This window comes from Sinocyclocheilus grahami, unplaced genomic scaffold (genome assembly GCF_001515645.1).
Source record: "Sinocyclocheilus grahami isolate Dianchi unplaced genomic scaffold, SAMN03320097.WGS_v1.1 scaffold252.1, whole genome shotgun sequence".
Taxonomy (NCBI): Eukaryota; Metazoa; Chordata; class Actinopteri; order Cypriniformes; family Cyprinidae; genus Sinocyclocheilus; species Sinocyclocheilus grahami.
In genome coordinates, this window is record NW_015505431.1 from 778,977 (window position 1) to 803,265 (window position 24,289).

Below are 24,289 nucleotides of genomic sequence, written 5' to 3' on the forward strand. Positions count from 1 at the left end.
TATTTGTCTGTTGAAGTGTGATTTGTGTTGGTCATCAGCTGGACCGGGTGTACAGTGGAACGTATGGAATCTAAGGGAGCGGGGTCCTTCAATTTCAAACAGCATTCGCCAAAATACCAAGCCATGGAAGTCAGTAATAAATACATTTGTGTGCAATGAGAGCGCTTGGTATTTTTCTCTCCCTTGACGTTTTCTCAGTTTGTGCTTTTACTGCTCGCTCCTACGTCAATGCATAAATAACGACTGTAGAAAAGCTGTCCACAGGAGCAATGCACCGTCGCTTGGTTCCTGAGCAGGAAGCAATGATAGGATGGTGAGCCGGGCGCTTAGAAGCACTTGCGGTGGACGATGCTGGGGCCAGCCTCGTCGTATTCCTGCTTGGTGATCCACATCTGCTGGAAGGTGGACAGGGAGGCCAGGATGGAGCCACCGATCCAGACGGAGTACTTGCGCTCAGGGGGAGCAATGATCTACAGAGGAGGAGGAGGAGGAGATCAAATATTACTCAGAAAACTAGTCTGCGCTTTTAAAGGGGCCATGAACTGAGAAATCTAAATTCTCTTGATCTTTTGACATATAAGAGGTCATTGTACTATAAAAATATCCTGCAAATTTCAGAACTCAAAACTTTTCTCGTTTGTCTAAAAACAGATGATTTTGAAGGCAGTCTGCCAGAATAACAGCTTGTGGAATGTGCCACTTTTCTGGTGTAATAGTGTGGCTAAGCACCGCCTCCGCGGAGGAAGATCAACGCCTGCTTCTACAGCGCTGCCTGTTTAGCCCCGCCCACCGATCCGCACATGTAGTGGAAATGCTCTATGCAAAAACCAAACTATAAAGATTATCCGAAGACAACAAGACGCAGTGCAGGGCCAAGTTGTGGAAAAACATTCTTGGCATCTCCTTCCAAAATTAGGAATGAAGATCCAGACCGTCAGTAAGAACTTCTTGGTCCTTTGTTCACTTCATTTTACCGCGGATTCGTTTACAAACGAAGCACAATTTGACGCAGAATTTTCCTAAAAGAGGATGCTGTGTTGGCAATATTGGATCCGACAGTAATATCGCAACACACAAGTGTGAGTAACTGTTTTCATTACGTGATCGCTATTGCTTTATCTGTTATTACAGATCGTTTGATATGTACTGAATATTTATGCGTTTTAAACCTAAATCCCAGCAGCATCCATCTGTGAAGGACACAGGCTGTGTTAGCCAATCATAGCAGCGAGCGGGTCAAAAACAGGACAGAAAATAGCTATATAATTACTTCTAAATGATGATGTTTTTGATAACATTATAAGTGGACCTCAGTTCAGCACAAAATAGTAAAAAAAAAAGGCAGTTCACGACCCCAATAAAGTCAACATGGAAAAACCAACTCCAAACCTTGAGTTTTTTATTACCTTGATCTTCATTGTGCTGGGAGCCAGGGCTGTGATCTCCTTCTGCATACGGTCAGCAATACCAGGGTACATTGTGGTTCCACCAGACAGGACGTTGTTGGCGTACAGGTCCTTTCTGATGTCAATATCGCACTTCATGATGCTGTTGTAAGCGGTTTCGTGAATGCCGGCAGACTCCATACCTGTGCAAGTGTTTTAAGTAGAGCATATAAATGGTTGGAGGACTAAAAGGTAAGACAACAGTCGGCAATTTTAAATGTTTTCAAACATACCAATGAAGGAAGGCTGGAACAGTGTCTCGGGGCAACGGAAACGCTCGTTACCGATGGTGATGACCTGACCGTCGGGAAGCTCGTAGCTCTTCTCGAGGGAGGATGAGGAGGCGGCGGTGGCCATCTCATTCTCAAAGTCCAGTGCGACGTAGCAGAGCTTCTCCTTGATGTCACGGACAATCTCACGCTCGGCTGTGGTGGACGACAAATCGAGAGTTGTTTATTTGGTCTGTTTCACACATGCTAGAAATATCCCAGTAAAAAGTGACAAGGTACACACCGGTTGTGACGAAAGAGTATCCGCGCTCGGTCAGGATCTTCATCAGGTAGTCTGTCAGATCGCGACCAGCCAAGTCCAGACGCATGATGGCGTGGGGAAGAGCGTAACCCTCATAGATGGGCACATTGTGGGTCACACCATCACCAGAGTCCAGCACAATACCTAACAACAGCCGAAAACAAGAAATCAGTCAGCCAGAGCTAACAGTAAGCACGTTTGAATGTCATAATTAGTCACAAATGTGACCCCAAAACCAGTCATAAGGGTCAATTTATTGAAATTGAGATTTATACATCATCTGAAAGCTGTATAAATAAGCTTTCCATTGATGTACGGTTCGTTAGGATAGGACAATATTTGCCTGAGATTTGAAAATCTGGAATCTGAGGGTGCAAAAAAATCTAAATATTGAGAAAATCACCTTTAAAGTTGTCCAAATGAAGTCCTTAGCAATGCATATTACTAATCAAAAATTAAGTTTTAATATAATTACGGTAGGAAATTTACAAAATATCTTCATGGAACATGATCTTTACTTAATATCCTAATTGTTAATTTTGACCCATACGATGTATTGTTGGCTATTGCTCCAAATATACCCCAGCGACTTAAGACTGGTTTTGTGCTCCAGGGTCACAAATATATAACTACAGTTGCTTTAGATGCACTGTGTGTAATGACATAAATGTTGCTCTTTCATTTACAGCACGTTGTCTTACCGGTGGTACGGCCAGAAGCGTACAGGGACAGGACGGCCTGGATGGCCACATACATGGCGGGGACGTTGAAGGTCTCAAACATGATCTGGGTCATCTTCTCACGGTTAGCTTTGGGGTTCAGAGGGGCCTCGGTGAGCAGGGTTGGGTGCTCCTCAGGGGCCACACGGAGCTCGTTGTAGAAGGTGTGGTGCCAGATCTTCTCCATGTCGTCCCAGTTGGTGATGATGCCGTGCTCGATTGGGTACTTCAGGGTCAGGATACCTCTCTTGCTCTGAGCCTCGTCTCCAACGTAAGAGTCTTTCTGACCCATACCGACCATCACACCCTGAAGGGGAGCATTGAGTACAACATGATCAGAATAGCACAAGGAAAACCCATACAATCATTCTCTTAATGACAAATACAAATCCAGCAAGGATCTCTGTATGTACCTGGTGACGTGGGCGGCCGACGATGGAAGGGAAGACGGCCCTGGGAGCATCATCGCCGGCGAAACCAGCCTTGACCAGGCCAGAGCCGTTGTCGCACACCAGAGCTGTAGTCTCGTCGTCGTCACACATCGTGATGGGTTCTACAAATAAAGTCAATGAGGACACTACAACCCCAACAACATCATTATCATTCAAACTGATAAACAAATTAGTTGAGAACTGACTGCGTTTTCCAAACCAATCTGGCTAAATATTTAGTTTACATTGAGAAACTGCATTAATTAATATTAGTCTTAAATGTATTCAGTTAGGTTCTGCTTAATTATAGCATACTAACAGTGTTGGGAAGTAACTAGTTACATGTAGCTAAATTACGTAATTTAATTACAAAATAAATGTAATTGTAATCAGTTACAGTTACTGAGAGAAAATGTGTAATTAAATTAAAGTTATGACATTTCTTTAGATTAACTGTTTTTTTCCAAGGCATTATTAGATGCCAGTGTTTCCTGTCATAACTATGCAAAGATTTGATTTCAAAAACAGTATCATAGCTATTAAACTAAGCCATATCTTGTTATGAGTTTAAATCTGTACTTGCCTCAGAACGATCTTAAAAAAAGAGGTGCTAAAGTCTGATTTTGTGGTGGCTGTGCTTTAAAATTCAATTATTATAATCTTAATTCAAGTGATGAGGGAATTTTCAAGCCTGACAGTTATCAGTGTTGAGCTCTACTGTAAGGTTAACCCTGCCTGCTTTACATGTTTGAATATGATTAAAACTTGAAAACATGAGAAATTTAGAAAAGTAATCAAAATCAGTTACATTAATAAAGTAGGCTAATTGAAATAGTTACACTAGGCCTACTTATTACACTTTAAATAGGGTAACTTGTAATAAAAGTAACCTTTCCAACACCACTAAATAGCGCAGTCTGAATGAAAATATGTGAGAAAACAGTACTTTTTTTGGGTCAAATTCTATTTGCACCAATCTGATAAAATAATCGTAAACATATGCTAAATTAATTGCATACTGCAACATAATTAGCCTACAATTGCAGGTTTCTGATTTATTAAAAAATAACTAAACAAAAAATGCACTCTGATTATGATTTTAATTGTTAAAGATCACTTAAATTTTTTTAAATGTAGTTCAAATATACAGAGAAAAGTTTCTATGATATCAGTGCAATAGTCTAAGTGAATCAAAAAGTTACGACTTTAAAAAAAAAGTCAAAGTCAAAAGCGAAACCGCTGAGAAATGATTAGCTTCCATTCACATCTGTTCTTATAGTTTGCTTACCTGTGTGCTGTTTGTGCTCAGAGTACTGAAGTGCCTGCTACACGAGGACCTGCGCACGGACCATCTTATATACACCCGTCCTCTGCTTTCCTGCTCTTCGGACAGCCATTAAGGAATGTCCATGCATTCAAATGGAATTCTTCCCGATCCTCGTCCATATTTGGGTGTCGGTGGGTCTAGAGGAGGGGCTCCATATATGGCGTTCCAGACCCCAAACCACAGCGGGCGGGCGGGCGAGCGCAAGGGCACCGTAGGAGTGGACTCAGAGGCCGACACTGGGCGTTTGTGGACTAGATCTCAATATAAGGGCATGGCAGTGGTGGGTTATGATCGTTTATCATTAGCTACATTTCACCAATGCTCAAATGAAAATGTCAATGAATTTGAGATATACATTGGATGTAATACAAGTTGCTTTAGATAAAAATATTTGCCAAATGTATAAATGTAAATAGCTTATTTTTCTGTGGTTGTACAATGGACCACAAAACCAGTCATAAAGGTGACATTTTTGGAAATTGAGATCTATACATCACCTGAAAGCTGAATAAATAAGATTTCAATTGATGCATGGTTTGTTAGGAGAGGACAATATTTGGCTGAGATTCAACTATTTGAAAATCTGGAATCTGAGGGTGCAAAAAAATAAATAAAATCAAAATCAAAATAGTGAGGAAAAACGCCTTTAAAGTTGTCCAAATGAAGTCCTTAGCAATGCACATATCAAAAATTAAGTTTTGATATATTTACGGTAGGACATTTACAAAATATCTTCCTGGAACATGATCTTTACTTAATATCCTAATGATTTTTGGCATAGAAGAAAAATCTATAATTTTGACCCATACAATATATTGTTGGCTACTGCTACAAATATCCCCGTGCTACTTACGACTGCTTTTGTGCTCCAGGGTCACATTGAGATATTATAGACTAATTTAAATGATGACAGTGAAACCAGGAGTTATTAAAAATGTAAATTTTTGCAGTGTATTAAATCAGGCAAAAATAGATAAATTGGGCCATTTTTTGAAAGTCAGTCGCACTGGTAAAAAGTGGCTTAGTTTGCATGAACTGACCAATGTAAAGCCTATAAACATGGCATTTCTGAAATAAATGAGGGATTTAGTCAGTCTGTGGCACTGGGCTAACAGTGTTCTTTTCAACTTCTTCCTTTCCCATAGAAAGCCACTGGATGAAGGGGAGGAGAAGCTTGGAAAATCTCCTACTTGAGCCTGACGTCTATAACTGAACAATGCAGTCACCATATTAAGCCCTTAAAATATACTATCATCATCATCAAAAGAAAGCTAGCAATGTTCTTCAGCTTGTTCATCAGCTGGCATTATTGTAAAGAAGTGTTGTTAAATCATGGTTTAAGTATCGCCAATGACCAATATTATCAAAATAGACACTAAGCAACCCTCTCTGCCTTTCTGAGAACAGGACCAGGATATTATAATGAGGTTTTACCTTCTTTTATTTGGAGATGTATATTAAATTAGACAGTCATTAGATGACCATTAGACAAGCATGACCCTATGGGCGACGTCTCGGTGAAGTTTGATGCCAAGCCTAATGCCACATCATAAACAAGTGAGTATCATGTTTCCTCCTCTAGTTCCAGACAGTTTATCTAGAGTCCTTAGGGATTCCAGAGGCTCCCACCCCATATAGGGTGTCAGAGAACCCCCGTAAAGTGCAGCTTATTTACTGCGGACGCCACTAATTTTACCCTCTCTTCCCTATTTTTAGGAGCTCAGGGGAGAAATTTGCTTCTCCATCAGTTCAGCTGCTCTTCTCACACCAGCTGCTGGAGGATGAAGACGAGATGAGTGAAAGAAAACAAGACGTTCTCAAATAAAGCCTTGCCCAATTTGGACACTTAAGAATGTCTGTATTACAGCATTACACTCTTAAAAATAAAGGTGCTTAAAAGGTTCTTCACAGCGATGCCATAGAAGAACCATTCCGTCAAAGGTTCTTTAAAGAACCATCTCTTTCTTACCTTTTTGAAGAACCTTCTTTCAACACAAAGAAGCTTTTGTGAAACAGAAAGGTTCTTCAGATGTTGAAGGTTCTTTATGGAACCATTTGGACAAAAAGGTTCTTCTATGGCATCGTGAAGCACCTTTATTTTAAAGAGTGTAGATATCTAACCAGTTGGCATCTGCAAGCAAATGCAGCCAAAACTTTTCTGAAACATTTGTTCAGAATGATTTTAAATTTGATAAACTAGTGTTGGAGATGCATGAAGTCAGCTGAACAGTCTGTTAATGACAAACACAAATGAGCTTCATTTTGAATGTTATATCTATAGTTTTATCTTTTTGTGAAATGTTTTGTGCATGTGCTTCTATAAAATGGTCACTTTAATGCCTCAAAATTCAATATAAAAATTATTTTGCCTACTCTGACCCTCCTCAACCCCTAGTATCAAAGCATACAGTTGTAATTACTGAATAAAATGCATTTATGCCACTTCAGAAGCGCTTTTGCGTCACCTTTGCAGAGTAAATTTTGTTATCTAATGCAATGACGTTCAGACATCTTTTGGGTTCACCATCTTTAAGAAAACACCATAAAACCCAAGCTAACATCTCCATTTGGTGAGCACTCTTTGGCTTTGTTATTCTTTCTATCTTTGTCTTGCAGCAGAAGAAAAGCATCAAGAACTGTCTGCCGTCAATTACAGAAATACAGTTTATTCAGAAAATTCAAGCGTTGGATCATGTAATTATTATTTTTATGAAACAAAGTTGGAATATTAACAAGGAAACAATAAGTAGAAACAAGAAGTAATGTCATATGTGAGCTTTCAGGTAGTGCTCGTCACCTTTGCAGGGTAAATTTGGTAAACTTTGTTATCTAATGCAATGACGTTCAGACATCTTTTGGGTTCACCATCTTTAAGAAAACACCATAAAACCCAAGCTAACATCTCCATTTGGTGAGCACTCTTTGGCTTTGTTATTCTTTCTATCTTTGTCTTGCAGCAGAAGAAAAGCATCAAGAACTGTCTGCCGTCAATTACAGAAATACAGTTTATTCAGAAAATTCAAGCGTTGGATCATGTAATTATTATTATTTTTATGAAACAAAGTTGGAATATTAACAAGGAAACAATAAGTAGAAACAAGAAGTAATGTCATATGTGAGCTTTCAGGTAGTGCTCATAGTTGGCTCGCAGGAGGAACTCGAAGTATGTCTTTGATTTGAGACTCTCCAGCTCATCTTCCTGCAGAAGATCCTTCACGTCAGGCAGGTACGACTGCAGAGAAACACCTGTGGCCACAAAACACACTCTGACTGACTGACAGACTTTGCATTGTAATTCAATCCCTGTATGTCCTAAAGTAGGGTTGCCAATGCTTTAGATGTAAGATGCTATATTGCATACTTAATATCTGCTAAAAGCAAGTCTCAAATATGCCTAAACCACTTTGAAACCTCAAGACAAGCTTCTAGAACAACTGTGAGTGTGTGATTAGCAGAGTCACTGTACCTTCCTGAATGAGTTTCTGTAGGATCTTGACGAAAGTGCTGTCTCTGGCTGCTTCTAGAGGATCGTCATTATCATCAGACGACGCCCAACTGTAACCAATACATCAGCCGGTCATTGCAAGACCATTATAGTCAAGTAAAACGAAACCTCATTGGAGTGAGTTTTGAGATGCTCACCTCTCCTTCCAGTCTTTCTTCAAGGCTTTACTGAAGATCTCCCGTTTTAGGGCATCAATATCAACCGAGTCCTCCTACAGGCGATGAATACACATCAGAAACATATGTGCTCAGAAAAGGCACTTGTTTTTAATGTAGTCTATTATTGACAGATACCTCCTCCAAGTACTCCAGCAGATCGAGAGCTTTCTTAAAGTCGTACTCGTTGGCTCCACGGTTCTCACTGCAGATGTACAGCTGGAGATGAGGAAAAGACAGACATAAAGTAAGAGAAATGAGGAGGAAGCGCATGAGCACAGTATTTTTGTGGTTTACTCACTTCAATGAGGTTACGAGGGCTCAGTAAAGGCATGCTGTCTGGGTTCAGCTGCTTCTCGTCCAGCAGCTGTTTAGGAAGAGTCTCCTGATGAAGTAGAAACCTCTCCTGCTCCACTATATCTGCACCAACACACATGGGAAAAACACCAGACGACAACGATTATATATCAGAAATATTTAGGGCTCGAGAGATTATTTGGGGAGGGAAATGCAGGTCCGATTCAAGCCCATGTCGCCCGCATGAGCACCACAGCTCAATGTGCTAATCACTAGGCCAGATAAACTGAGTATCAACTGCCATTATTCTCTGTGTCTACAGAAGAAAGATGCATCATTTGCTCCACGTTCTGTTGATGTACTAACACTAAAAATGCTTGTTGCAATATGACAAAAAGAGATATGGACTAAAACAGAATTGAGTCAATATGTCTTCCAAACACATGCGAAGGCACACGACTGACCGTTGAGCTGTCTGCGGTGCACGGTTTCAGGCATGTCTGACGCCAGAGCCGTGAGTTTGCTGAGGGCCAGCAGGGTCTTCTTCTTGCTGAAGTACCGAGTCTCCGTGTTGGCCTGACTGTACAGGGTACGATGGGCCTGTCGTGAAGAAAGCAAAGCATTTAGAACACTACAAGTGACAGTAACCATGTGGTGTGCACTTTAGTGTATAAAAACAAATAAAAATGTAATATGCATTTATTTGATTCCTTTATTCTCTTACTCGCTGATAGTCCTGCACATGTATGTCATGCAGCCAGCTGAGGTGATCGTGAGCCTGCAGGAAACTGGCCAGCTGCTGGTGTGTTGCTATTGGCTGAGACAGCAGCTTCCCTCTCTTGCCTTTCTCCATGTACCAGCGGAACAGGAAGTCAGCGAAGTTCTACAGGAAACAGGGAGGGCTGTGAGTAAATGCATTTGGCACAGGTACCGTAAACAACTGTGATTTCAGTATATTTTTCTTGGAACTGCATTGCAAGAATTTCAAAGTGTCCGTGTGCAATACTCTTTAATTAAACAAAAGACAGTTCTACAAATATTGAAATAGTGGCCAAAAGCTACTTCAAACACAATCCAGAAGCATCTGTTGATAACATAGTAGCGGTTAAAAGTTTGGGATCGATGTTTGTGAAAGAAGCCTCTTATGCTCTTCATGGCTGCTTTTATTTGATCAAAATGAACAAAAAACGTTAAAGATTTTGAAATATTATATACAATTTAACATAACTGTTTTCTATTTGAACATATCTGAAAATGTAATTTATTCCACTGATGATAAAGCTGAATTTTCAGCATCATTACTTCAGTGTTCAGTGTCACGGCCATTTCACATTGAGCGCGAGGCGAATCGCCGACGAATGTTACTTTCACACCGAGCGCGAAACGATTAATCGCCTTGTGCTAATTCACGCCTGCACGCTAGGTGGCGCTGACTAGCAATGCATTTTTCCTCATGCAGCCTATGTATCTCGTATATATATATGGATTTAACATAGTCCACTGCTCAATATGCAGCATTAAATTAAGATAAATAACTTTTGGTTCATCAGAAACACAAACTATCCATAATGCTTACAAGACAATATAATTAGAGGTACAATTACCATCAAGCTACATTTCAAAAGCTATGTAATTAATGTTTTTGCTCAAACCCCACTTTAAACCATCATCAAGTGCTTGTAATAACTTCTGATTGATTTAAAATGGATTTTGATTCTATAATAGGCAGACATGCATTCTTTGTATGTTATAATGGACTGAACGCTACCTGCTTGTCATTTGTCATAAACATCCTTTATTGTTATAAAAATACCATGAGCTGCATAAAGACATGTACAGAAAATATATCCTATAAATATAAATATATCTCTATGTTCAGACACCAACGACAACAACATCTCGACATCCATATTCTTTGTATGTTGGTTGAAAGTCCTCTACTTTGGTGTTTTTACGCTCGTGCTCAATACAGTCTTCTGAGCTTTTAGCGCCACCGCGTCAATCTTTTGGGTAACAGCAGTTGCTCTGGCCATGTGATGTAATGCTCAAATCTTCCTGGACAGCCCGTGTTTTCACTAGTGTTGGGCTATATGTTTATTTTTCATATCGCCAGCCTGTGAGATCGCAATACACGATATTATCGTCCATGGGTGGGTGGGGCAAGAGAGAGACTCTCTGTACTTGTCATAGGCTATAGAAAATCAAAAGTAGATTTATTTTAAAGACCAACAGTTTAACATTAAATATTGAACATAAACGAACATGTTAAATATAAAAGTGTTTAAAACAGGTAAGTTCATATATTTGGAGTAAAGTTAAATTAACCGGATACATCAGTCATACAACGCTCCGGAACGAGTGCCCCATGACGAGCCCGACGCACCGCCACAGAAACAAGAATGAGATGCGTTCTAACATAACTGTGGCATTAAACTCAGTGAGTGAGGGCTGAGTTAAAATATTGCACATATATAGGCCATTCAGATTACCTGTTAAAGTGCAATGAAATACCTTATATCAGCAGACGATGTACGTCTGTGTTTGTGGTTGGAGACTCTAATCCTCATTTGCGCGTGTGTGTGAGTGTGAAGTGCGGTGATGAAGTGAAATAACGGGGCAATTTGATAATAATAGCCGAATTATAATAGGCCGCTGAATAATAATAATAGTAATTTAATACATGAATAGGAGAATGAGCCTAATATCGTCTCGACAAAGACATCTGCTATCGTCGATATCTCTGACTATCGTCAATACACGATACTATCGTCTATCGGCACAACCCTAGTTTTCGCTTTGCGAAACTGAAAAGATTTGCTGAACTGGTTCGAAAAAAAATATTCGCATTTTTGGTGCACGAATGTTCGTTGTCTATGCATCCATAGGAATCTGTTGTTTTATTCCAGTGCGTCACTGTGTCCGATCTTCGTTTCGCTTTTTCGCTCTCAGTGTGGAAAGGCCTTCACATGATCCTTCAGAAATCATACTAATATGCTGATTTACTGCTCAAAACATTTCTGATTATTACCAATGTTGAAATCAGTTGTGCTGCTTCATGTGTATATGCGAACTGGTTCGAAAAAAAATATTCGCATTTTTGGTGCACGAATGTTCATTGTCTATGCATCCATAGGAATCTGTTGTTTTATTCCAGTGCGTCACTGTGTCCGATATTCGTTTCGCTTTTTCGCTCTCAGTGTGGAAAGGCCTTCACATGATCCTTCAGAAATCATACTAATATGCTGATTTACTGCTCAAAACATTTCTGATTATTACCAATGTTGAAATCAGTTGTGCTGCTTCATGTGTATATGGTTTTTGCTGACATTTCAGAGTTGTTGGGCTGGTGGGTTTGTTACCTGATCAGCGAATTTGACCATGTACTGCTGTAGTCGACTCTGGTTATCCGTCCGCTCACACAACTGCACCAATATGTCAAAGTCACAGTATTTCTCCGCCAGCGCCGCAACCCACTGATGCTGACCCAACTCCACTGCCACAGACAACACAGATATGTTAAGCACATAACCTGCTCCGATTTGCAGCTTATTCTGGCCACACAGACAGGAAGAGACACAAAAGTGAGCAATCACAAAACACCAATGTAAGCTCACAGAGAGGTGCGAGCAGCTCCGAGCGTTTCTGCGTGTACTCGTTCTCCAGCATGACGTAGCGCTCCTGTTGTCCTGCGCGGCGGAGAGACGTCAGCTGAGCCACGTAACCGCTCAACAGAGAGTCCAACAGTGCCACCAGCTGCTCGCTCAGCGTGGCGCGCAGCTCCACGTCTGCGTGCGGATACACCGCGCGCAGGATCAGCTCGTGTTGCCGCGTGATGACGGTCCGGACTCCATCCGCTCCTCCTGAGGCTGAGAGGAAGAAACTATGACGCTCATACTGGTGGAGAGCTGCTCTTGTGTTTACAGTAGGTCCTGTCAGGTGTGTTTACCTGTCCATGGGATGTACTCTGGCTCCAGGCCGCAGTTCTCTGGCGCTCTGTACAGAGATGCTTTGGTCTCTCGGTACTGTGCTGCTGCTTGAATCATATCCTTTAACACAAAACATGATGATTATTCATCTCTCAATCTCGGAGACCAGGAAGATTGTGTATAAAATATTCTTTCGAGCCCCGTGAATTTAAAATTGAGGATTTGTGACTTTAAGTCCATGAATATTAGCCTTAAGGACGTCAAGCTTTTAATCTTTAATCTTGTGGGCTGCAAGGTGGACACGCGGATACACCGCGCGCAGGATCAGCTCGTGCTGCCGCGTGATGATGGTCCGGACTCCACCCGCTCCTCCTGAGGCTGAGAGGAAGAAACTATGACGCTCATACTGGTGGAGAGCTGCTCTTGTGTTTACAGTAGGTCCTGTCAGGTGTGTTTACCTGTCCATGGGATGTACTCTGGCTCCAGGCCGCAGTTCTCTGGCGCTCTGTACAGAGATGCTTTGGTCTCTCGGTACTGTGCTGCTGCTTGAATCATATCCTTTAACACAAAACATGATGATTATTCATCTCTCAATCTCGGAGACCAGGAAGATTGTGTATAAAATATTCTTTCGAGCCCCGTGAATTTAAAATTGAGGATTTGTGACTTTAAGTCCATGAATATTAGCCTTAAGGACGTCAAGCTTTTAATCTTTAATCTTGTGGGCTGCAAGGTGGACACTGAAAGATTTGAGACAAAAAACATTTTACAAAATATATTTTTGGGTCTGTCAAAATTAAGATGCATCTAAGATATTAATGAAATAGATTTAACATTGATTTTCTTATATTCATATAATATTAAAGTACTTCCATAGTTTTTAGCAAAAAGAAAAACACAAATAAGCATATTTAGTTTTGTAGGAAAAACTATTTTAACAATTTGCTTTACAAATTCTAAAACTATTAAATACATTTTAAAAAGTAATTTTATATTAAATACATTTTAAAAATGTTGTTTATATTAAATATTAAATAATCAGTGTTGTAAACACTGCTGCTTAATGTTTTTTTTTTGTGGAAAACAAATTTTTTTCAGGATTAATTTAATTTAATTTAATTATTTCAAAGTATTACTTTAATAGAAATCTCTTGTAACATTATTATACATGTCTTTTCTGAAGGATCATGCGACCCTGAAGACTGGAGTAATGATGCTGAAAATTCAGCTTTGATCACAGCAATAAATTACATTTTACAATATATTCAAATAGAAAACAGTTCTTTTGAATTGTAATACCATTACACAATATTACTGATTTTAATGTATTTTTGAGCACATAAATGCAGTCTTGGTGAGCAGAAGAGACTTTCTTCAGAAACATTTAAAAATCATAATGTTTCCAAACTTTTGACAAGTACTGTATATTTCACAAAAATTCTCTCTTTATGGGTAGGTGAGGATTTGTGACTTTAAGTCCATGAATATTAGCCTTAAGGACGTCAAGCTTTTAATCTTTAATCTTGTGGGCTGCAAGGTGGACACTGAAAGATTTGAGACAAAAAACATTTTACAAAATATATTTTTGGGTCTGTCAAAATTAAGATGCATCTAAGATATTAATGAAATAGATTTAACATTGATTTTCTTATATTCATATAATATTAAAGTACTTCCATAGTTTTTAGCAAAAAGAAAAACACAAATAAGCATATTTAGTTTTGTAGGAAAAACTATTTTAACAATTTGCTTTACAAATTCTAAAACTATTAAATACATTTTAAAAAGTAATTTTATATTAAATACATTTTAAAAATGTTGTTTATATTAAATATTAAATAATCAGTGTTGTAAACACTGCTGCTTAATGTTTTTTTTTTGTGGAAAACAAATTTTTTTCAGGATTAATTTAATTTAATTTAATTATTTCAAAGTATTACTTTAATAGAAATCTCTTGTAACATTATTATACATGTCTTTTCTGAAGGATCATGCGACCCTGAAGACTGGAGTAATGATGCTGAAAATTCAGCTTTGATCACAGCAATAAATTACATTTTACAATATATTCAAATAGAAAACAGTTATTTTGAATTGTAATACTATTACACAATATTACTGATTTTAATGTATTTTGAGCACATAAATGCAGTCTTGGTGAGCAGAAGAGACTTTCTTCAGAAACATTTAAAAATCATAATGTTTCCAAACTTTTGACAAGTACTGTATATTTCACAAAAATTCTCTCTTTATGGGATAAAAATGACAAGTACCTAGATATGTTCAACCTGGCCCACTGATTCAAGATTATCTGAATGCAGGAATTAATAAGTTAGAAAAACTGCTGTGCACCTTGACAATGTCATTGACGTTGAGCACCACCTCGGCCCACCTGGCGGCATCCGAATGCTCTTTTAAAGCTTTTTCCTCCTCATCCAACAGACACTCAAAGATGGAGGAGATCTGAGACACCTGGAGACACAAACATGAGATAAAGCAGAGAAAAATACATATGTGACCTTGGAGCACAAAACCAGTCATAAGGGTCAATTTTTTTTAAAATTGAGATTTATACACCATCTCAAAGCTGAATAAATACGCTTTCCATTGATGCATGGTTTGTTATGACAGGACAATATTTGGCAGAGATACAACTATTTGAAAATCTGGAATCCGAGGGTGCAAAAAAAAAATCAAAATATTGAGAAAATCACCTTTAAAGTTCTCCAAATGAAGTCCTTAGCAATGCATATTACTAATCAAAAATTAAGTTTTGATATATTTACAGTAGAAAATTTACAAGATATCTTTATGGAACATAATCTTTACTTAATGTCCTAATGATTTTTGGCATAAAAGAAAAATCTATAATTTTGACCCATACAATGTATTTTTGGCTATTGCTACAAATATCCCCGTGCTACTTAAGACTGGTTTTGTGGTCCAGGGTCACATATATTCTCCATTCCAGTTTGATGATCAGGGTGCTGAAGTCTGGCACCTCTCTGAAGAACACGTCCGCAGGCGTGAGGTTGGATGGTATGTCGGTGTTGCTCTTCTTCAGTGCCGACAGGATGGCCGTGTTCACCAGCTCTGGATGCTTGGCATGATGGTTCTTCAGCACGATGGCAGCCGAGAGCTTCTCCGCATGTTCGCATAGCAAGAGTCGCGTGGCCATCGGGGACATGCGCACCGCTGTGGAAGTGAGGCGGTCTAGAAGACCTGTCTGTAGAGCAGACAGAAAGAAAAAGCATTGCTAAAGGCTCTGAGGAGGATGAAAGAGTGTCTCATAGCTTGTGTGTCTGATGAGGAACCTGAAGCAGAAAGTCCATGAGGCAGCGGTGAGCTTTCATCTTATCCTCCAACTGATGCAGCAGGATCAGAGATGTCAGTGTAAATCCAGCGCCCTCTACAGGACAAAACACACAAACGTACAAATCCACCGGGGTCCACAATTAACATCTTTTACCTCTGGATTTACCATATGAAGTTCAACTTTTAACTCATTTCTTTTTTACACTCCAAGTGACAACACATATGTGGAATATTCTCCACAATAAACCACAAAAACAAACAAAAAAAATCACAATGTGTCTGATTTTTTGTGACATAGCTGGCTCATGTATTCAGAAAAAAAGCTAAATAATTTAAAAAAGATTATTCTACAAAAAAAGGCAATAGTATTTATTAAATATGTTGCATTTTTTACGAGGAATTATATTTTAATTATTTATATTAAATACTTAATATTAAATAATACTAGTGCTGTCAAATGATTAATCGCATCCATAATAAAAGTTTTTGTTTACATAATATATGTGTGTATACTGTGTATATTTATTATATATAATAAATATATTTATACATAATATAAAATATAAGAATATGAATATATAAATGTATATACACATCTAAATATTTTCAATATATATACTGTATGTGTGTGTATTCATATATACATAATAAATATACACACATTATGTAATCAAAAACTTATTTTGGATGTGATTAATCGTTTGACAGCACTAAATAAATTAATTATGGAAAACAATTGATTTTTGTGTAAATATAATGTATTAATTACATAAATATAAACATGATTTATTAATAAAAATTAGTTAATAAAATACTTAATAAAAATAACAAAAAAATACACTTTCATGGTTGGCAAGAAATTTTTATGGCCAGAAGATTTTCTAAATGATCTTGTATAAATTTTGGACTGTTTCGATGAAGTTATAATTTATGGGGCAGAAAGAAAGGTTTTCTCACCGTCCGGAACAGACTCGGCCCAGCGTGGGTCACATGCAGGGAAGTCATCCACCAGATCCAGGTCAATCTGGGTCACGATGGCATCCAGCTCTGCACCTCCCTCTCCATCGCTGGGGAAGAGCTCAATCACCATGCTCTGAGTTCCTACCAGATCATGACTGCAGAGCAGAGCACAGCAGAGCATCTGTGAGCGGGAGTCACTGACTCGACACTCACAAACACAAGTGAAGAGAACTCACCGACAGAACTGCAGGAACGCTTGCTTCAGCAGCTTAGTTCTGTCCTCCTGGGCCACCATGTCTATTTTAGGTGGTGTCTCTAATGGGGTACTCTGAAAAAATACTTCCTTGAATAAATTAACACATTATAAATGTATACATACATGCATATAAATTACATATATATTTACAAGAAACTAGTTCATGAATAGACAAAAATCTGCCAAACAATTCTAATTCTTTTAAATGATTACATTTTTTTTTCTAGTTATAGAAATATCTATTTTTACTAGAGACTAGCGCATTAATACACAATAAACTGAAATAATTAAATAAAATACTTTAAATATAATAAACACTTTAAATTGATTATATTTTATATAATGGAGTGCCCTAAAAAAAACTGATTTAGTCACTTAAATTAAAATATTATAAACTTCTACATACATACAATTTACCAGAAACTAGTTCATGAATGCACAAAAATTCACAAAATATTTAAATTATAATGTTTACATTTACAACATTTCAATTTATAATGAAGTGCCAGTACGTATAAATTACATATTTTTGCCAGATACTAGTTCATGAATCACAAAAAACTGCCAAACAATTCAAAATGACCTTTTTTAAATAATATTTATATTTATAACATTATAAATTGTAATAAAGTGCCCTGAAAAGAAAACAAAATCCTGATTTCTAAATTATCTTTTGAAAAAATATAATATTTATATTTTAAATTATAACGGAGTGCCCTGAAGAGATGAAAAATATTTTCTGATTTCTAGCTACTTGAACAAACACCATACAATGTAAATATATATAATTTAACATTAGGGCTGCACGATAATTCATGCGCATGCGATATTTAACGTGCATCTTGTCAGAAAGCCGGTTTTGTAATCAGCCGTAAATCTCCATCACGTGCGTGCTTTCACATTGAGCAGCATTTACTACAGAGCCGTTGTTCACTGACAAGCTGCGCAAAACCACGTTCATATTCGCGCAATTTTTTGCGCAGCTTGTCAGTGAACAACGGCTCTGTGTAGTTAATGCTGCTCAATGTGAAAGCACACACGTGATGGAGATTTACCGCTGATTACAGAACCAGCTTTCTGACAAGATGCGCATTAAATATCGCATACGATTTATCGTGCAGCCCTATTTAACATATATAAAAATTATGTGTATAAAATATTATTAGTTCTCCTTTAAGTGAATTGGGTCCAGACCTCGGGTCCAGGTCCAGCCACTGAGGTGCAGAGCGAGTCCTCCATGGTCTCAGGCAGCAGGGAAGCACTTTCTCTCGCTAAAACAGCAACCAGCCCGCTGTTCTGAGAGAAAAACACCGGCAGACCGGCACATACCCCACCGCCTCGGATGCGGTCACCTGCACAACAGGCAAAACAACAGAGATGAACTACAGGAGGAAAACCAGCCACTTAATTTGTCTTCTCAGTTCGAGGGCTGCACCTGGAGAGCTGAAGGAGATCTTCTCTTCGGCGAGTCCTCCGCGTCCAGCTCCAGTGCTGCAGGTGAATACCAGCTCCTCATTATAGAGGTACGCCGCTGGACTCCACGGATCAGGCAACACCAAACGCGTCTTCTGCAGCTCCTCCTCGCTCTGACGCACAAAACCAGAGCTCAGTTCATTCAGTTCACAATCCAGGAAGAGATTCAGATCATTTGAACGCTGTACCTGGAAGGGTGGATTGTATTTGGTGACCTCCACAGTGAGCAGGTCTGAGGACGGCGCTGTGCTTTCTGCAAGAGTGACCAGGCAGAAATACGCCACACATGGAGTGTTGCCCGGATGCCACGCTGCTGCCAACACCACCAGCCCCGCTCTGAAGAGACACACAACATGTCACTGCATAATACTGCCAATCCTGCATGTACTGTCTGTGCATTACAGATTAATCTGATGATTATTCGGTTTCATATTCAAGACTCACTTGCTGTACTGCATGTCCAGATAAGAGACATTCACTCCTTTCTTGATCTCCGCTGCCAACACCACCAGCCCCGCTCTGAAGAGACACAACATGTCACTGCATAATACTGCCAATTCTGCATGTACTGTCTGTGCATTACAGATTAATCTGATGATTATTCGGAAAATTTTTGTGGAAAGAAAACACAGACCCCTTTAAGCAATCTGCTCTGGTTCTATGCCATGACCTGAATTTTTTATATCAGATGTTCATAAGAGCATGTTAATTCTAGACGCTCCCAACAAAGGTTTCTGACCCAGATGGCGTTGGTGATGCTGTCTGTGATGATCTGACTGGTGCTCCAGCTCAACACCTGCGTCTCACTGTTCTCATCCACCTCCCATTGACTGAGGCCACACGAGCTGAGAGAGTACAGACAGCCGGTCTCCTTCACCCAGAGCACACTGAACACCTGAGGAGCCAAACGTCCCGTCAGAGTCTGAACACATGATCTGCTTCCACCTCTAAACAACACTCGGTACTGACCGTGAGGTCGGCCGGTTGGCCGCGGATGCCGAACAGGCTGGAAACCCTGCGTCCGATGCCAGACAGCATCCCCTGACCCTGCTGAACCGGTCTCTGGTGCAGTTTACCGGAAGAGTCCGGAGCGAGCCGGAGCAGGTGACCACGGTAAGATGACACGATGAAATTCCCGCCCTGAGACAGCAAGAGAAAACAGCTCATGGAAGAGACTAGGGCTGGACAATATGGACAAGATTTCGGTCAATACGATATAATTCCAAAATAGATATGAACAATATAAAAAAAAAACTCAGAAAAACTGCTTTTAACTGATTGTCATTCTGTATTTTTGTGTTCTAATTTGGATTTTTGTCTTTGCTTGTGTTGTAAAGCGCTTTGAGAAAGTACCCTTTTAAAAACACTATACAAAATACATTTTTTATTATTAAGAACGCCCACAACGGATGTCTGTACCTACAAGCTTCTGAAAAATGAATTTGCCAAGTCTATGAACCCTCCTCCTATAAAACTAGGCCTATATAATATTTTAGAAATAATAATGGTAGAAATAAATTAATGTTCACCTTTTATTTGTATTTAGCCTTCATGCAAACAAGAAATGTGAAATCACTGTCAAATAAGCATAAGACTCTCAGATTGACCTTATTAATGTAAATATCTTTAACTTTAAACTATAACAGGCTGATTATTCTTATAGATTGAAACAAAAGTGCTGCAGCCTGGATAAAGAATATGAAAAGTGCTCAGAGTTGCTGCAGAAAACAGAAAAAAAGAGTGAGCAACAACAAAAACACATTACTGGAGGCAGGTCTATTGAAAATACAAATTGATTCTCTGCCAGCAGGAGGCACTTTTGGAGTGGCAGAAAGATCAGTTTCTCCGGTAACAGCTGTACACAAAGCAGCACTGCACTCATGAATGCTACTTTATCAGATAAAATGAAAATGCCATCAAAACATTTCTGAAGACAATTGGTTCCCTTCAAAGATACATTCTTATAAAACACCCGCGCCGCGTTTTGATTTTGAAACGTGTAGTGCTCATGTTTATTCAACGAAGTCAACCACCACAAATAAATCAATGTATGGGAAACACTGGTAATTTCTATTGAAATATCGGAAATGTGTTTAAAAATCATATCACCGTTATTGAAAAAAAATTATATCGCAATATATATTGATACTGAATTATTGTCCAGCCCTAGAAGAGATATGAAAATAAAAGCTTCTGCACTCCTCGTTCTGCCTGATTGCACACCTTTACTGCTGCAACGAAGTCAACCACCACAAATAAATCAATGTATGGGAAACACTGGCAATTTCTATTGAAATATCGGAAATGTGTTTAAAAATCATATCACCGTTATTGAAAAAAAATTATATCGCAATATATATTGATACTGAATTATTGTCCAGCCCTAGAAGAGATATGAAAATAAAAGCTTCTGCACTCCTCGTTCTGCCTGATTGCACACCTTTACTGCTGCAACGTAGTTGCACACATGTCCACCCAGATCCAGAGACGTCTCAGTGTAGGTCCCGTCGTGAGCCAGACTGGGCCAAAACCGAGCCGAACCATCTGGAGACACGGCCAATGCACTGATAGCCTGTGAAAAACACATTTGCATTCATGTTTGCATTAGAAATCTCCACTGATAGTAATGTTCAGAGACGCATGACCTCACCTGAGTGGGTGCAGAATCGAGTGGACTGGAGGAAGTGATGGAGATGAGATCAGCGCTGTACGCAAACTCACTGCAGGGCAGCTGGAGGTCTTTACACACCGACAGCTGCAATAATGACAGCAAGAGCACAATGTTTGTACAGCAAATTCATCTCCAAGCAATTGTGCCTCTTTCTGACCTTTGCCACAGACGTCTGAGACACTTTCCAGATGATCAGTCGTTCTCCACAAACAATCCAGGCCCAGCCGGACGCCTCCACCTTCACAGAGATCTGATCATCCACTGCAAGAGACACAGCATCATATACTGAGAAACCTTCACACCAGTATATCCAGAGACTACCCTCTAACTCTAGCACTCTCTACTCTAAATCTATTTTATCTATTTGTTTTCTTTAAAAAAATGTGTTTTATATATATATATGGACGTGTGTTGTGTGTGTACATATATATATATAAGTGCTGTCAAACGATTAATCGCATCCAAAATAAAAGTTTTTGTTTGCATAATATATGTGCACTGTGTATATTTATTATGTATATATAAATACACATACAATATATATTTTGAAAATATTTACATGTATTTACATTTCTATATTTATATTATAAATAAATATATTTCATATATAAACAACATTTTTCTGAAATATATACATGCATGTGTATTTATTTATATATACATAATAAATATACAGCACACACACATTTACATTTAGTCACATATATTATGCAAACACAAACTTTTATTTTGGATGCGATTAATCGTTTGACAGCACTTGACTTGACGAGACTAGTCATAGCACTTGCTTATCATTGCCCTTTTGTTGGTTTTGATTGCTTCAATTGTCCTCATTTGTAAGTCGCTTTGGATAAAAGCATCTGCTAAATCTGTCCACAGAGATTGCTAGTGCCAAACCATTGTTATGACGTAACAGAGCCTTGCTTACAGCAATCAAAGGACTTTGGCAGTTTGATACAGATTCCAAATCACTTGTTGGAAACCAATGATTCACAGCGGTTTCGAAGCTTGAATGCTCCCATCACTGGTTTGAATGCAGTAATGACGCCTACAAATGTCACCTAGGTAGACAGCTCACTAGGTTTTTAAAACACAGCCTCTTGTAAAGTTAAAGACCCCAATCTTTACCGTCGGCCATGGTCAGCGCCTCCATGACTTTGACAGGCAGAGACGATCCGAAAGTCTGAACGTCAAAATTATACGAATCGACAGCTGCATGACTCTGAACCCGGCTGGGAGTGGATCTGGAGAAAGAATAGAGATACACAAATCAATTTAAAATAAAAAAGCGAGCAGAAACTGGTTATATTTAGTTCTTATTTAATTAACTACCTTTTTTTCTTACAAAAAAAGACAAGAACAATTTTAGTTATTGTACATTTATAAAACGTAAAATAAATTCAGATACAATACGAAAATGAAATATATTACTTCATTCTTTTATAATAGAACAAAATATATTAAATATAAAGAAAGAAATGTATGCAAATATATTTTATTAACGGCAAAATTTTAAAAAAGTACACAAAAGTACTGTGACGGTATCAGATAGTAACGTTACTGATATGTAACATGGTACTGAAGTGAAGAATTATCATATGTATGTACCATGGTATTTATCTGATACACAGAAAACAATAGAGTGGTGTATGTTTAGTAGCACAGTAGCACGGTACATGTAGCGTCCCGTCTCTGCGTTTACTCTGCTGTACCTGGCTGTGACAGCCGAGCGGCGTGGAGAGAACAGCAGCCCGCTCCTCCGAGCGCCGGTCCCGGGCGCCTGTCTGCGGCCTGAGCTCGGTGTGCCGCGGGGACTGAACATACTGCCGCGGCGGACTGTTTACAAGAGACTGAAGCGCATTCAGAAACGACGAGACGCGACGAACTTTGGAAACCGTTTACCGCGCGCTCACTACCGCCAAGCGCACACGATGTGCGTCATTCGAATGCGCATGCGCTCATGCTGCTGATCCTGAAGCAGCTTTCAAACTCTTCTAACATTGAATGAATAGTGTGTTTGGCGATTAAAACTGATTCTGGGTCAGTGTTACAGAACTCTTCTTCTGGGGGGGGCTGTTTCTCTCAGTAGTTTATTGGGAAATGTAGTTTCACTTCAAGCTGTGCGTTTTTTTATACTGTATTTACATTTAAATATGCAAATTAGTCAAATGTACATAATAACTCAAGCGTGTCTGCATTAAAATGTATCCAGCTCAATATTATATTAAGTATAATTTCTCCTTTATTTCTATACCTTAAACTACAGCAAAAAAACACTCTCCACTTATCAAGCTCCACTGACTTTAAAAATAAAAAGGATACATTTAAAAAATATATAATAATACAAATAACACTTAAAATATTGTCTTTTTATTCATGTATAAATGTTACTTTTATTTATGTTTTTGTTTATTTTAGACATGCATATTTTATTAACTGGCGGGATGCGCATTTAAGGTAATTGCACGGCAAATGTACATTAACAGTCTCATTAAATAAAAAGAAGTGCACCTTAAAATTATTAATCACTTAATAAATAGGCTCGTATAATTATTCATTTTTAAAATAAAGATTATATATTTAGAATAATATCAAATATAGAATTTTAATAATATTATATAATGTAATATGCCTTTATATTTTCATCTTCATATGTATATGACAAATATGTATGAGAAAAACAAATCTACACAAATACTGAAGTAGACCGTCTGTTGCTCATCATGTATCTGTAGTTGTTTGCGCTCCTCTCCCGAGGCTTAAACAGCGCTTTTCTCTAGGACTGTCACATGCGGATTATGCAGTAGGTGTTACACAGCTCTACTAAAGTGCAAAACGGATCTAAGACGCTGCGAGTTGAGTGTATTTGTACGGTGGCCGAGAGAGCTCAACGCGCTGCAACTTAAGAAAACACATGCAAATTGAAAAAACACCAGCAAATTAAGAAAACATCTTCATCAGTTTGACAACACACGCGCTGCAAATCCTCACAACACATGCAAATGAAGAAACGCTGCAAATCCTCACAAAAAACAAAAAATAACTTAAATGGAAAATTACACATAAAATGTCAACTTCAAAGAATACACAGGAGGTAACCCTTACATCAAAGTCAATATTTTTCCATCAATACAGTAATTTTAACAGCTTTCTTATTAAGTGATGAGCAGAGAGATTCAGAAAATAATTTCAAATCAATACAAAAAATCCTAAAATTGGGCATACAATTTGTGCAGTGGCTATTGGTCAGTGGAGTTGTCGGTGAACTGAAAGATGAG

General features: G+C 38.6%; 2 protein-coding genes across 2 annotated transcripts; both read right to left on the reverse strand.

The window, feature by feature from the left end:
- LOC107598501 (actin, alpha skeletal muscle 2) lies at window positions 1-3,261 on the reverse strand. Its single transcript, XM_016289867.1, has 6 exons — window positions 3,109-3,261; window positions 2,678-3,002; window positions 1,959-2,120; window positions 1,679-1,870; window positions 1,407-1,588; window positions 1-470 (listed from the first exon to the last, which is right to left on the reverse strand). The coding sequence occupies exons 1-6, from the start codon at window positions 3,235-3,237 to the stop codon at window positions 327-329; spliced, it is 1,134 nt and encodes a 377-aa protein (XP_016145353.1). The 5' UTR covers window positions 3,238-3,261; the 3' UTR covers window positions 1-326.
- A 4,183-nt stretch (window positions 3,262-7,444) lies between these two features.
- Window positions 7,445-22,964, reverse strand: LOC107598504 (nuclear pore complex protein Nup133-like). The gene is made up of 26 exons (XM_016289874.1): window positions 22,724-22,964; window positions 22,140-22,255; window positions 21,169-21,272; window positions 20,991-21,095; window positions 20,781-20,912; window positions 19,310-19,480; window positions 19,067-19,235; window positions 18,785-18,836; window positions 18,529-18,676; window positions 18,303-18,453; window positions 18,062-18,219; window positions 16,848-16,939; window positions 16,609-16,766; window positions 15,651-15,745; window positions 15,338-15,562; window positions 14,689-14,808; window positions 12,795-12,894; window positions 12,025-12,276; window positions 11,770-11,903; window positions 9,135-9,293; window positions 8,875-9,010; window positions 8,415-8,533; window positions 8,252-8,332; window positions 8,096-8,169; window positions 7,920-8,008; window positions 7,445-7,699 (listed from the first exon to the last, which is right to left on the reverse strand). The coding sequence occupies exons 1-26, from the start codon at window positions 22,831-22,833 to the stop codon at window positions 7,563-7,565; spliced, it is 3,387 nt and encodes a 1,128-aa protein (XP_016145360.1). The 5' UTR covers window positions 22,834-22,964; the 3' UTR covers window positions 7,445-7,562.
- Window positions 22,965-24,289: the final 1,325 nt, after the last annotated feature.

Bases quoted from the DNA above. Each gene is read 5' to 3' on its own strand.
- LOC107598501 (XM_016289867.1), bottom strand. From the start codon at position 3,237: ATGTGTGACGACGACGAGACTACAGCTCTGGTGTGCGACAACGGCTCT. The intron at 3,003-3,108 runs GTACATACAGAG...GCTCCCCTTCAG, and splicing joins TCGGCCGCCCACGTCACCAG to GGTGTGATGGTCGGTATGGG. The intron at 1,871-1,958 runs GTGTGTACCTTG...CGTCCACCACAG, and splicing joins ATACTCTTTCGTCACAACCG to CCGAGCGTGAGATTGTCCGT.
- LOC107598504 (XM_016289874.1), bottom strand. From the start codon at position 22,833: ATGTTCAGTCCCCGCGGCACACCGAGCTCAGGCCGCAGACAGGCGCCC. The intron at 18,677-18,784 runs GTGAGTCTTGAA...GTGTCTCTTCAG, and splicing joins CTGGACATGCAGTACAGCAA to AGCGGGGCTGGTGGTGTTGG. The intron at 9,011-9,134 runs GTAAGAGAATAA...TCTTCACGACAG, and splicing joins ATGTGCAGGACTATCAGCGA to GCCCATCGTACCCTGTACAG.